Source organism: Physeter macrocephalus, chromosome 2, assembly GCF_002837175.3.
Source record: "Physeter macrocephalus isolate SW-GA chromosome 2, ASM283717v5, whole genome shotgun sequence".
Classification (NCBI taxonomy): Eukaryota; Metazoa; Chordata; class Mammalia; order Artiodactyla; family Physeteridae; genus Physeter; species Physeter macrocephalus.
The window spans coordinates 434,358-446,657 of NC_041215.1; the positions used below are offsets into that span (position 1 = coordinate 434,358).

Consider the following 12,300-nt stretch of genomic DNA (forward strand, 5'->3'; position numbering starts at 1 on the left):
GAGTCATGTACCACAATGTTCATTGCAGCTCTATTTATAATAGCCAGGACATGGAAGCAACCTAAGTGTCCATCAACAGATGGATGGATAAAGAATATGTGGCACATATATACAATGGAATATTACTCAGCCATAAAAAGAAACAAAATGGAGTTATTTGTAGTGAGGTGGATGGACCTGGAGTCTGTCATACAGAGTGAAGTAAGTCAGAAAGAGAAAAACAAATACCGTATGCTAACACATATATATGGAATCGAAGAAAAAAAATGTCATGAAGAGCCTAGGTGTAGGACGGGAATAAAATACAGACCTAGTAGAGCATGGACTTGAGGATATGGGGAGGGGGAGGGGTAAACTGTGACGAAGTGAGAGAGTGGCATGGACATATATACACTACCAAACGTAGGGTGGATAGCTAGTGGGAAGCAGCCGCATGGCACGGAGATCAGCTAGGTGGTTTGTGACCACCTAGAGGGGTGGCACAGGGAGGGTGGGAGGGAGGGAGATGCAAGAGGGGAGAGACATGGGAACATATGTATGTGTATAACTGATTCACTTTGTTGTAAAGCAGAAACTAACACACCATTGTAAAGCAATTATACTCCAATAAAGATGTTAAAAAAAAAAAAAGAATGAAATAATCCCAATTGCAGCCACATGGATGGACCTGGAGATTATCACTGTAAGTGACGTACGTTAAACTGGGAAAGACAAATATTATATGCTATCATTTAAATGTGGAATCTAAAAAAATTGACACAAATGAACTTATTTACAAAACAGAAACGGACTCACAGGCATAGAAAACAAACTTATGGTTACCAAAAGGTGCAGGGGAGGGATAAATTAGGAATTTGGGAGTAATATATACACACTACTAGACATAAAATAGATAAACGACAAGGATCTACTGTATAGCACACAGAACTATACTTAATATTTTATAATAACCTATCTGGGAAAAGAATCTGTAAAAGAACATATATATACACAGACACACACACATATACCCACACATAACTGAATCACTTTGCTGTACACCGGTAACTAACAGAACACCGTAAATCAACAATACTTCAATTTAAAAAAGCAAAAAAAAAGTCAGTTGCATTTCTATACACTAGTAGTCAACTATCAGAAAGAGAAATTAAGAAAACAATCCCATTTACAATCACATCAAAAAGAATAAAATACCTATAAAAAATTAGATGAGGAGGTATAAAACCTGTACAGTTAAAACTGTTAAGATATTGATGAAAGAAAGTGAAGGAGACAAAAATAAAATGGAAAGATGTTCAGTGCTCATGGATTGGAAGAATGAGTAGTGTTAAAATGTTCATACTACCCAAAGCAGTCTACAAATTAAGTGCAATCCCTATCAAAAGTCCAGTGGCATTTTTCACAGGAATAGAACAATCCTAAAATTTGTATGAAATCATAAAAGACTCTGAATAGCCAAAGCAATCTTGAGAAAGAAAAAGCTGGAGGAATCACTCTCCCTGATTTCAAACTATATATATTACAAAACTATAGTAATCAAAATAGTGTGATACTGGCATAAAATCCGACACATAGATCAATGGAACTGAATAGAGAGTCCAGAAATAAACTCATGCATATGTGGTCAATTAATTTACAACAAAGGAGCCAATTAAAAATTAAAAAAATTATTTTTACAATAAAAAGCGGAAAGGACAGTCTCTTCAACAAATGGTGCTGAGAAAAGTGGGCATCCACATACAAAAGTATGAAACTGTACCACTATCTTACACCATCTACAAAAATTAACTCAAAATGGATTAAGGACTTGAACATAAGACCTGAAACCATAAAACTCCTAGAAGAAAACGTAGGTGGTATGCTCCTTGACATTGTCTTGGTGATGATTTTTTGGATTTGACACCAAAAAGCCCAAGAAACAAAATAAGTGGGACTACACCACACTGAAAACCTTCTGGGCAGCAAAGGAAATCATCAACAAAATGAAAAGGCAACCTAGTAAATGGCAGGAAGTATCTGCAAACCATATATCTGAGAAGGGATTAATATCCAAAGTATATAAAGAACTCATACATCTCAACAGCAAAAACCCAAACAAACTGATTAAATAATGGGCAGATTTGAATAAACATTTTCCCAAAGAATTCATAGAGATGTCCAACAGGTACACGAAAAGGTGCTCAGCATCACTAAGTGTCAGGGAAGTGTACGTCACAACCACAATGAGACATCACCTCACACCTGTTAGAATGGCTGCTATCAAAAGGAGAAGAGGGCTTCCCTGGTGGCGCAGTGGTTGAGAGTCCGCCTCCCGATGCAGGGGAAACAGGTTCGTGTCCCGGTCCGGGAAGATCCCACATGCCACAGAGCGGCTAGGCCCGTGAGCCATGGCCGCTGAGCCTGCGCGTCCGGAGCCTGTGCTCCACAACGGGAGAGGCCACTAAGTGAGAGGCCTGCGTACCGCAAAAAAAAAAAAAAAAAAAAAAAAGGAGAAGAGATAACAAGTGTTCATGAGGATGTGGAGAAAAGGGAACTCTTGTGCACTATTAGAGGGAATGTAAGTTGGTGCAGCCACTATGGAAAACAGTATAAAGGTTCCTCAAAAACTTAAAACTACCATATGATCCAGCAGTTCCACTTCTGGGTATTTATCTGAAGGAAACAAAAACACTCACTAAATATCTGCACCTCCACGTCCATTGTAACATTACTTACAATAGCCAAGATATGGAGGCAACCTAAGTGTCCATCAATTGAAGAATGGATAAGGAAAATGTGGATTATATGTATGTACAATGGAATACTATTCAGCCATAAAAAAGAAGCAAATCTTACCATTTGTGATAACATGAATGGACCTTGAGGGCATTATGCTAAGTAAATAAGTCAGAGAGAGAACAGCAAATACTATATGACCTAACTTGTATGTGGAATCTATTGTAAAACAAAACAAAATGAAAAATCCTGAGCTTGTAGATTCAGAGGAAAGACTGGTTGTTGCCAGGGGTGGGAGGTAGGTGAAATGGGTGAAGTGGGTCAAAAGGTACAAACTTCCAGCTATAAGACAAATAAGTCCTGGGGGTGTTACATACAGCATCGTGACTACAGTTAATAATATCCTATATTTGAAAGTTACTAAGACAGTAGATCTTAAAAGTTCTCATCACAAGAAAAATAATTATAACTATATATGGTGATGGATGTTAACTAGACTTGCTGTGGTGATCATTTCACCATATACACAAATATCGAATCGTTGTACACCTGAAACCAATATAATGTTATGCATCAGCTATATCTCCCCTTTTTTCTATTTTTTATTTTTGCGGTACACGGGCCTCTCACTGCTGTGGCCCCTCCCGTTGCGGAGCACAGGCTCCGGACGCGCAGGCTCAGCGGCCCAGCCGCTCCGCGGCATGTGGGATCTTCCCAGACCGGACACGAACCTGTGTCCCCTGCATTGGCAGGCGGACTCCCAATCACTGCGCCACCAGGGAAGCCCCAACTATATCTCAATTAAAAAAATTAAGGATTGATTCCAAATGGAAACTTCCCATAACCTTGTCTGTGCCAGTAGGTGCTTGTGGGTTAATAGGTCACCTTCTTCCTGGCGTATCTTAACCAGGGTCTCCTGGAAATAATGCCTAAAGCTGGTGGTTTTCAAATGGGGTCCCTGGAGGTTTGGTGTGGGTAGTGAGGAAGGTTCTGATTTCTCCCCACCTTGCAAATCACAATGGTTCCATTTCTACTTTTATTTATTTATTTATATTTTAAATCTTGGCCTTTGAAGTAGGGATGGGAAAAATGGCTTTGCTGATACAAAAGAGAAAAAAAGTGGGAAAAGGAAAACAAACTCAAAACCAACCTGCTCTGAACTCTAAAAGAGATGATCCTACTGTGGTTCCAAGGTCCAGGAATTAGTCTCCTGGAAAGATACTCAAGGGCTTCAGGGGAGAGAGGGGCTCTGACAGTCTGCATTGTTATCCTCTAAGCTCGATGAACCAGCATCAAGTGGGAGGTTGGAAGCTTTGGCGGTGCCAAGGCCAGGCTGGGCGGCCCGTCTGGGACTGGCATGAGAACATATGTTGGCCAAGGGTGGCCCATAGAGTTCTCTTCTGCTTTTAATGACAATTGTTGGGGGCCGGGGGAGGAGACATGTGTTGAGAGCTGAACTAGGCTGGGTACTTGCATTCTCTCATTTAACCCTAACAACCCCCAGGTGGGATGTACCAGTTTTTTCTCCATTTTAGAAGTGAGACCTAAGGCTCAGAGACTGTGTGTAGTCTGAAGTCTTAAAGTGGGGCTTGGGAGAAGCAGGACTCAAATCCAAGCTCCCGAGGCATAGGACCCCACACCACCCTGGGACGAATGGTCATTCCTCGATGCACTAGGTGTGCTTACCTGGATGCTGAGGTGTGACCACTAGGTGGCGACAGAGCCTCACAAAGAGTTCCCAGGATTCCGGGCAGGCAGCAGCCTGAGACCTCAGCTGGCAGCGCAGCAAGCCCGGACTCCTGGACCATCGGAGCAGGGCCATACTCCCTCTCTAGGCCCCGCCTTTCATGCCCCAGCACGTGGGAGAGTGGGTTCTGGTGGGAGCCTGGCCTGGATCTAAATCGCAGCTCTGCCACTTCCTGGTCTCTGTGCCAAGGATGCATCTGAGCATCAAGTTTCTCATCTCTAAAACCGGAGTGATGACGCATGTCCGGGGCTTGCGGATGAGAAAAAGACCTGGCAATGGATGGGTCTGTGGTAATTAAGACAAAGGGAGCATGCACTGCTTGCCAAAGAGAGGTCTCCTGGGGTGTTTTAAAACGGCCAACATTTAAACCCTGAAGCATTTTACATAGAAACCCTGAATTTCTAGCTGCTTTTGAGAATCCACTTTCCCACACAGCTGCCTCTGCTAGAGCCATACCCTCCAGGCTACCACAGTCCCCACCACTCCCTATTGGCCCTAATTTCCCCCAAGTCTGTCAGCTCACTCAGCCCCTTGGGCCTTGCAGGCAGGGGAGTTTGCTCCTCAAATCTTGGAAGTGAGGAACAGAGCAGTCTGTCCCCATTCTGGGGCAGGTAGGGCTTGGGTAGGTTTTTGTGTATTTCCCTCGGGTCTGGAATAGAACCTCACCACCTGTGACTCCCACTGGGCACTCCCAGGAAGGAGGGCACGGAACCCAGCTGCTCCAGGCCTGTACATCCCTGCTGGGGGCCGCAGTGGGCAGAAGTCTGCAGGCTGCCACCTCCCCTGAGTAGACCAGCCTTGGTTTGCCTCCCTGGCTCTGAGGCTTTGGAGGCCAGAGCTCGCTGCTGTGACTAAGGAGATCTCATTTTGAGGCTGGGATGGCCTCCTGGTCCCATCAGCTGCTGGTCAGCTGGGCCTGTGCCCTCTGTTAACCCCGGCATGCCTCCCTTGCATACCAATGGAGTCTCACCTTCCCCAGAGCCTGCGGAAATGCTCATGAGCCATAGCTCACGTCTCAGCTCAAACATCACCTCTTCCTCCAGGGAGCCTTTCCTGGTCCTCTAAGCAGAACCAGCCATCTGCTGTTGCTTCACTGTGCCCACAGCATGCACTGGCGTCTCCTGTGAGACCTATTTTATCCTGCTCAGGCAACAGTTGCTTATTTACATGTCTGCCTTCCTCCCTGGATCGTGTTTTCCTGAACGCTGTGGCTCCTACACCCAGCCTAGGACCCACACGATGTGCTGTAAGCAGCTTCTGGCAGGAAAGAGCTCTCTGCAGGAGGCCCCCTTTGTCTTGTCACTAACCTTAAACTTGCACCCCCATGCTCTACTCATCCGGACGCACAGGCTCAGCGGCCATGGCTCACGGGCCCAGCCGCTCCGCGGCACGTGAGATCTTCCCGGACCGGGGCACAAACCCGTGTCCCCTGCATGGGCAGGCGGACTCTCAACCACCGCGCCACCAGGGAAGCCCCTTTCAGATCTTTTGATAGCATAATACTTTGCCTAATCTGTTGGTTCTTTCCATAGATCAAAGAAGTAGAAATGAATAAGTAATTAACAGATGACCAGATCTCTTCCCTAGCTTCACCTTCAGTAATCTCACAAACAAACTGTGTAAGCAAGAGAGCATCTAAAGAAAAGTCACAAGAAGTCGACAAGTCTGCACATAGTAGGAGATGGTGATGGCTGTGACCCTCCCCCCGTCTCAATGATTAACTGAGACTGCTTCCGTTTTTCCCTTTGAAAACTTTCACGGCCAAGCGGAATCTTCAGATGTGGTTTTTGCGGGACACTGAGTCCACCATCTCCCCAGATTGCCAGCATTCTAATTAAAAGCAACTTTCCTTTCTACCAACATTTGCCTCTCTCTCTCTCTCTCTCTCTCTCTCTCTCTCTCTCTCTCGTATTCATTTTTGAGCGGCAAGCACCTGGCCCTGATTCAGTAACAACGCCTGAGAGGCGTTTCTGAGGTGAGTGAAAGCGTGCAGTGTTGGGGCAAAAGCAGGGCTGCCTAGAGAAAAGTATTTGTATGTAAAACCTTTTTTTTTTTTTTGGCTGCGCTGCATGGCACGTGGTATCTTAGTTCCCTGATCAGGGATCAAACCCACCCCCTGCATCAGAAGCTCGGAATCTTAACCACTGGCCCACCGGGGAAGTTCCTGCAAAACCATTTTTAATATGAGACTCTTAGAGACTTGGGCCCCTTAGGATTTGGGGCTGAAGGGCACTAAATATCTGTCACCAGGCTCGGCATGAGGATCCTGGCAGGGACATCATTTCCTTGGTTCCTCCCATGGGTAAGAGAAGGGGCCGGGGGTCTCCCCAGGGCCACCCGCTAACTCTCACCTGACTCCCTGACAAGGGCTGGAGATGGCAATTCTCCGGCTTCCTGACTCAGGAACACCCTGATTAAGACAACAGCAGAGCGTTCCGACATTTCCTACCAACAACACACCTCTCTACCAAACCAACAGCTAACATCAGTGTGGGAAGGGCAGGGAAGGTCCCCGAGCTCTGGACAGAGCCCAGCTGCTCCAGAGTCTGGCTGTCACCTTCTGTCCTTCACCTGCCCACGTACAGGCTCAACTTGCCAAGTGCTTTTTCAACCCTCAGCCCCCAGGAACACCCCTGGAGGGACATGGTGCTGTCATGCACAGCACACCGGGGAGAACACGGAGGCAAGAGGTGGAGTAACTTGGCCAAGCCCAGAAGTGTCTGACGCCCCAGGCTTTATGTAGGGCTGCCCTGGCCCTGCCCCCGGCTCTCTCTCCCCTGCACTTCACCCATGACCAGCAGCCCCAGGAACAGAGATGTTAGGAGGCCCTGGCTCCAGGGAACTCTGAGGCTCCCGGGACGTCCATGGTACCTGCTGTCCTAACCTGGCCGGTCTTCCTTCCAGCCGCCCTCTGTCGTGAACCTTCTGCTTTGGTCGCTGCCTTTTCATTGTCCCTCAGGCTTGTTGCTGCTGTTCTCTCCCAGCCTGCCGGCCCACTGCTCTCCCTGATCACACAAGTTCTTCAAGATCCCTTGCAAATGGCTCCTTCTCCAGGAAGCCTTCGTGGGTAAGCTAGCACTTCTCAGAATCACCTAGAGGCTCCTTGAAACCGGTGGCTGGGCCCGACCCCAGAGCTTCGGTCGGTAGGTCTGGGGTGGGGTCTGAAGATGTGCGTTTTTCTAACAAGTTCCTGGCTGCTCTTGCCGCTGCTGCTCTGGGGCTTCACCTCGAGAACCACTGGTTTGCGCCACTGGTTTTCAACTGGGTTTGTTGGAGGCGTATTGGGGGCCTTCGTGAGAGTTTGTGGGAAGGAGGAAACTTTGCTCCCCCCAGCTCTGCAGGGCAGCTTTGCTTCTGTGCGTTTAATATGATGGAGTTCCATGTAAAGCTTTGATTGAAGAAGGGATTTGGTTGCTGGGAAAAAATGCTGCCCTTCACTCACCCTGATCAAATGTGCTCTCGCTTCCAGAGGGGAAGGGCTGGCCTCTGGATGTGGATCTCTCTCACATCCTATGTTTTCCCCAAGTAATGGCTCTCCTTCCATGGGAAGTTCTGTGTGCTTTCAAGTGTAACACAGACAAACATTTCTCACTTGAGGAGCTACTTTTATAAGTATTATAAAAATATTTATAACTAAAATAATTTTTAAATGTTAATAGTTTAGAATTCATTTTACTGAGAAGTAGGAGAAAATTCGAACATGTTGAACTAGCAGAGCTGTGATTTCACAGATGATATTACTCAAGCTGAAGCTAATTTTAAAAAGTGAACAGATTTAAAGCCGACGTAAGGTAGCGTGTTAGGTAACAGCCCAGCTGACATACCGATAATGTAAAAATCAGGGTGATGGTTGGAAAGACTGAAGTTTAGGAAAAACTGTCCTTTAGAACAGTTTGAAAGTCACTTGAGGAGTCCTGCTCCCTCTGTGCTCTGGAATTTCTTCCCCTTGAGTTCCATGCTCATCTCCCCCTGTTTTCTTTCTTAAACTAATACAAGATTAGGATGACGCTTTGAAAAGGGCATCTCGTTAAGCAGCCTCATCCCCATTGGAGCACAGGCTCCAGCCCAGTAGCCAGGGGGCCATCTATCTTGTGGTAATGAGATGTCATCTCCCCACGGGCTCTGCCTTCCTCCCTTCCACTCCTGCCTCTTCCTCCGAGACCGCCTCTCTCGCTGCCACCCACCACTCTGTGCCAGCGGAAAGTGTGTGTGCGGGGGGGGGCAGGGAGAGGCGGCACCAAAGCCGTCCTGGCATCTTGTCCTAGTGCTGGAAGCAGGCGCGAAGATGCGAGGGGGCTTGTGCAATGGGGGCGGGACTTTGGTCCTCACCTGTACACCGTGGTCGGCGGGGAGCTCAGGCTGTCGTAGATGAGCCTCACATGGCCCTGGTACAGCTCCAGTGCCAGGGGGTCATTGTCTCCCTTGTAGAGAAGGATGCCGTTGTCCTTGTCCGTGGCCACCTGGAGGGAGTCATGAGGGTCAGGGCTCCCCTGAGTCCCCACCTCTCCCGTCCCCGCCTCACAGAGCCCTCTTCCAGGAGGCCTCTTCTGAACGAACCCTGGATCTGAATTCATGTCCTCATTTCCTCCTTCGTCTAGTCTGTTCATTTCCATAAGGAAGGCCTATACTTAATGCTCCAGCAAATGCTGATTGAGCAATTCAACAATATTTATGGAGTCCCCTTTATGTGTTGCTATGTTTTTATGTACGTGTATATGTGTGTGTGTGTGTGTGTATACACATATATAAAAATGCCTGGAGCCCTGAGCTCTGATCTAGCCTCCTGAGGCCTTGGTCTTTCTGTATAAAGTATAATAACAATTATAAACAACATACTACCCGTTACTGCTTAATTCTGTGTTTACTATGAACCAGGCACTGTGTTAAGTGTCACCTAGGGAATTTTTTAAAACACAGTGTCTGGGCTTCACCTCAAACCACTTGCATACAGATCTCTAGAGGCCAGACCCAGGCAAAGATACGAAGTGCCCCAGGAGATTCTAAAGTGTTGCCAGGCTGAGAAGCACTGGTTTCAAAGCTGCTGCCCAGGGGGCGTCTGTTTGCCAGGCACAGGGCACCAGGGGTGGGGCTCTCCGACCAGCCTCTTGGCCCTCACTGCCTAGCCCAGGAGCAGCTGATGTTGGCCTGGGGCCAGACCTTGGCGGAGGCCAGGTCCACGTAGGAGTCCTTGCCCATGAAGGTGACGGTGAGCAGGGGGTCTGATAGGACACTGGGCTGTCCGGGGCACTGGGTGCTGCTCTGGTTTTTGGGAGGTAACACTTGCGTCCCTGGGTGGCTGGGACTGAGGGAGGAAGGCAGGGGGCCGATGAGGGGACCAGGCGCGAGGGCAGTGATGGCAACCAGAGCTTCTTTCTTGTGTGTGCCCGGGGTCAACCCCCCATCTCAGAGGCCTGCCCGCTGGACTGTAGGCTCCACGAGGTGAGGCCGGGTGAACTTGCATACATCTCTGCAGCCCCAGTGCCTCGAATGGTACCTGGCAGGGGTGGATGCCCAGTGGATCTTTGTTGAATGAATATTTTCTCCCTAAGCTTAAACCTGGGCTAGTGTGGCCATAACCAGAAGGAAAAAAGGGCCTTAGCTAATGCTATGTGGCAGAGCCACTAACTGGCCTGCACCCTCTAGCTGTGTCTCTGGGGTCCCCCCTGCCCACCGGGCCTACAGGCAGGGGCCTGCTCTTTATCATACCCCTTCCCTCTCCCGCTGCTCCCCAACAGCATTGAAGTCACCCAGAAATGTAGTCTGGAAGAACTAGTCAGGTCCATAGGTAAGGAACTCGACAGAAGTTAGTTGGAAAAGAATTTGGTTCATACTGAATGGTTTCCTGTTCCCTGAAAAATGCCCTGCTCCCTTGTGCCTCTGGGCCTTTGCACATGCTGATCTCTGAGGCTCGAATGCACCACCCCCCTTCATCCTGCACCATCAGCCCCTCACCCTTCCACCCTTCTCCAGGCAAACTCCTACTCATCCTTCAGATCTCGGCCTCTGGGGAGCCTTCCCTGATTCTTCCCAGCAGGCCGGTAGCACTGCCCGGCCCATGTGCTCCCACAACACCCAGGGCTGTCACTGTCCCTTTTCTTGTCATCCTGCCCTGGGCAAGGGGCTTCGCCTGTCTTGTCCACCACTGAATCCCCAGTGCACAGTGTCTGGTATGTAATAGTTAAATGAATATTTCCTAGAGAAAAGAATGAATGAGGCTGGAGTGGGGGCTGCTCTTTGTAGTGAGAGCTGGTCAGGAGCTGTCTATAGAACCCTCTGGACAGAGCTGGTCCCGGTCCCCCCAAGCTGAGTGTTGTCCCTTATGCTGTGTAGGGAAGGGGGCAGGACTGCTGCGATCTGGGGCATCCCAGCTGTTCTCGGAACAACCAGAGCTTGGGGGCATGTTAGGGTCCTTCCAAGGGCTGGGTGGGTGGGGCGCACCTGCAGGGAGATGTTGGCCTGGGGCCGGACCTTGGCGGAGGCCAGTTCCACGTAGGAGTCCTTGCCCACGAAGTTGACGGTGATGAGCTTCTCGCACCTTGGGCCGGCGAAGCCCGGGGGGCAGCGGCAGGTGGGTTCCTGCTGCACCACGATGCACTGGGCCCCGTTCTGGCACTCGTACTGGTCGCAGGGGCTTGTCTGTAGCAGGACCATGGGCGGGGGGTGCTCACAGTAGAGCCCGCTGGGAGGGAGGAGAGGAGGATGGGGGGAGGGAACATGGGGAACAGTGAGAGGAGACATCAAGTTATTTAGGCCAAAGAGCCGCTAGCAGAGACCGTGGCATGAGAGGGAACTGAGACGAGTTCCAGCCCTGCTAGTGACTGGGGCAAGGCCTGATCCTTTTCTAAGCCCCAGATTTCCCATTTTTAAAATAATGGGGTCAGACTAGAGCACAGGTCCTCAATTTCAGTGTCATCAGAATTGCCTGCGATGAATTTGTTGAAAGTGCAGATTCTCATCCAGCCATGGATCAGTGGATAAGCAAAACGGGGTACATACACACAAGGGAATAACACTCAGCCTTGAAAAGGGCGTTCTGACACATGCTACAGTATGGATGGACCTTGAGGAGATTATATGAAGCCGAAGAATCAGATAGAAAAAGACAAATGCTGTCTGATTCCACTCATATGAAGTACCCAGAGTGGTTAAACTCATGGAAACAGAAAGTAGAATGGTGGCTGCTGGGGGACTTCGCTGGTGGTCCAGGGGTTAAGACTCCATGCTTCCAATGCAGGGGGCGTGGGTTCAAACCCTGGCCAGGGAACTAAGATCCCACATGCCACGTGGTGCGGCCAATAAATAAAAAAAGAATGTGGTGGCCGCTGGGGCCAGGGGAGGGGGAACAGGAAAATGTTGTTTAATTGGGTACAGAGTTTCAGTTTGCTAGATAAAAAGAGTTCTGGAGGGCTTCCCTGGTGGCTCAGTGGATAAGAATCTGCCTGCCAATGCAGGGGACATGGGTTCAATACCTGGTCCAGGAAGATCCCACATGCCGCGCAGCAACTAAGCCCGTGCACCACAACTACTGAGCCTGCCCTCTAGAGCCCGCAAGCCACAACTACTGAGCCCATGTACTGCAACTACTGAAGCCCATGTTCCCTAGATCCCATGTGCTGCAACTACTGGAGCCTGCATGCCTAGAGCCCATGCTCTGCAATAAGAGAAGCCACCACAACGAGAAGCCCACGCACCGCAACGAAGAGTAGCCCCCATTAAGAGAATTCAGCACCACCAAAGCAGCTTTACAACAAATGCTAAAGAAACTTCTCTAGGCAGGAAACACAAGAGAAGGAAAAGACCTACAAAAACAAACCCAAAACAATTAAGAAAATGGTAAT

The 12,300-nt window shown here is 48.8% G+C and overlaps 1 protein-coding gene across 1 annotated transcript in view; it reads right to left on the minus strand.

The window, feature by feature from the left end:
* Positions 1-12,300, minus strand: part of SLIT3 (slit guidance ligand 3) — a 529,198-nt gene that overhangs the window by 30,140 nt on the left and 486,758 nt on the right. Inside the window, exons 28-29 of the mRNA XM_055079617.1 lie at positions 10,901-11,141; positions 8,792-8,922 (exon numbers count right to left, since the gene is read on the minus strand). Of these exons, the coding sequence (XP_054935592.1) occupies positions 8,792-8,922; positions 10,901-11,141 (372 nt within the window). The remainder of the gene's footprint in view (positions 1-8,791; positions 8,923-10,900; positions 11,142-12,300) is intronic.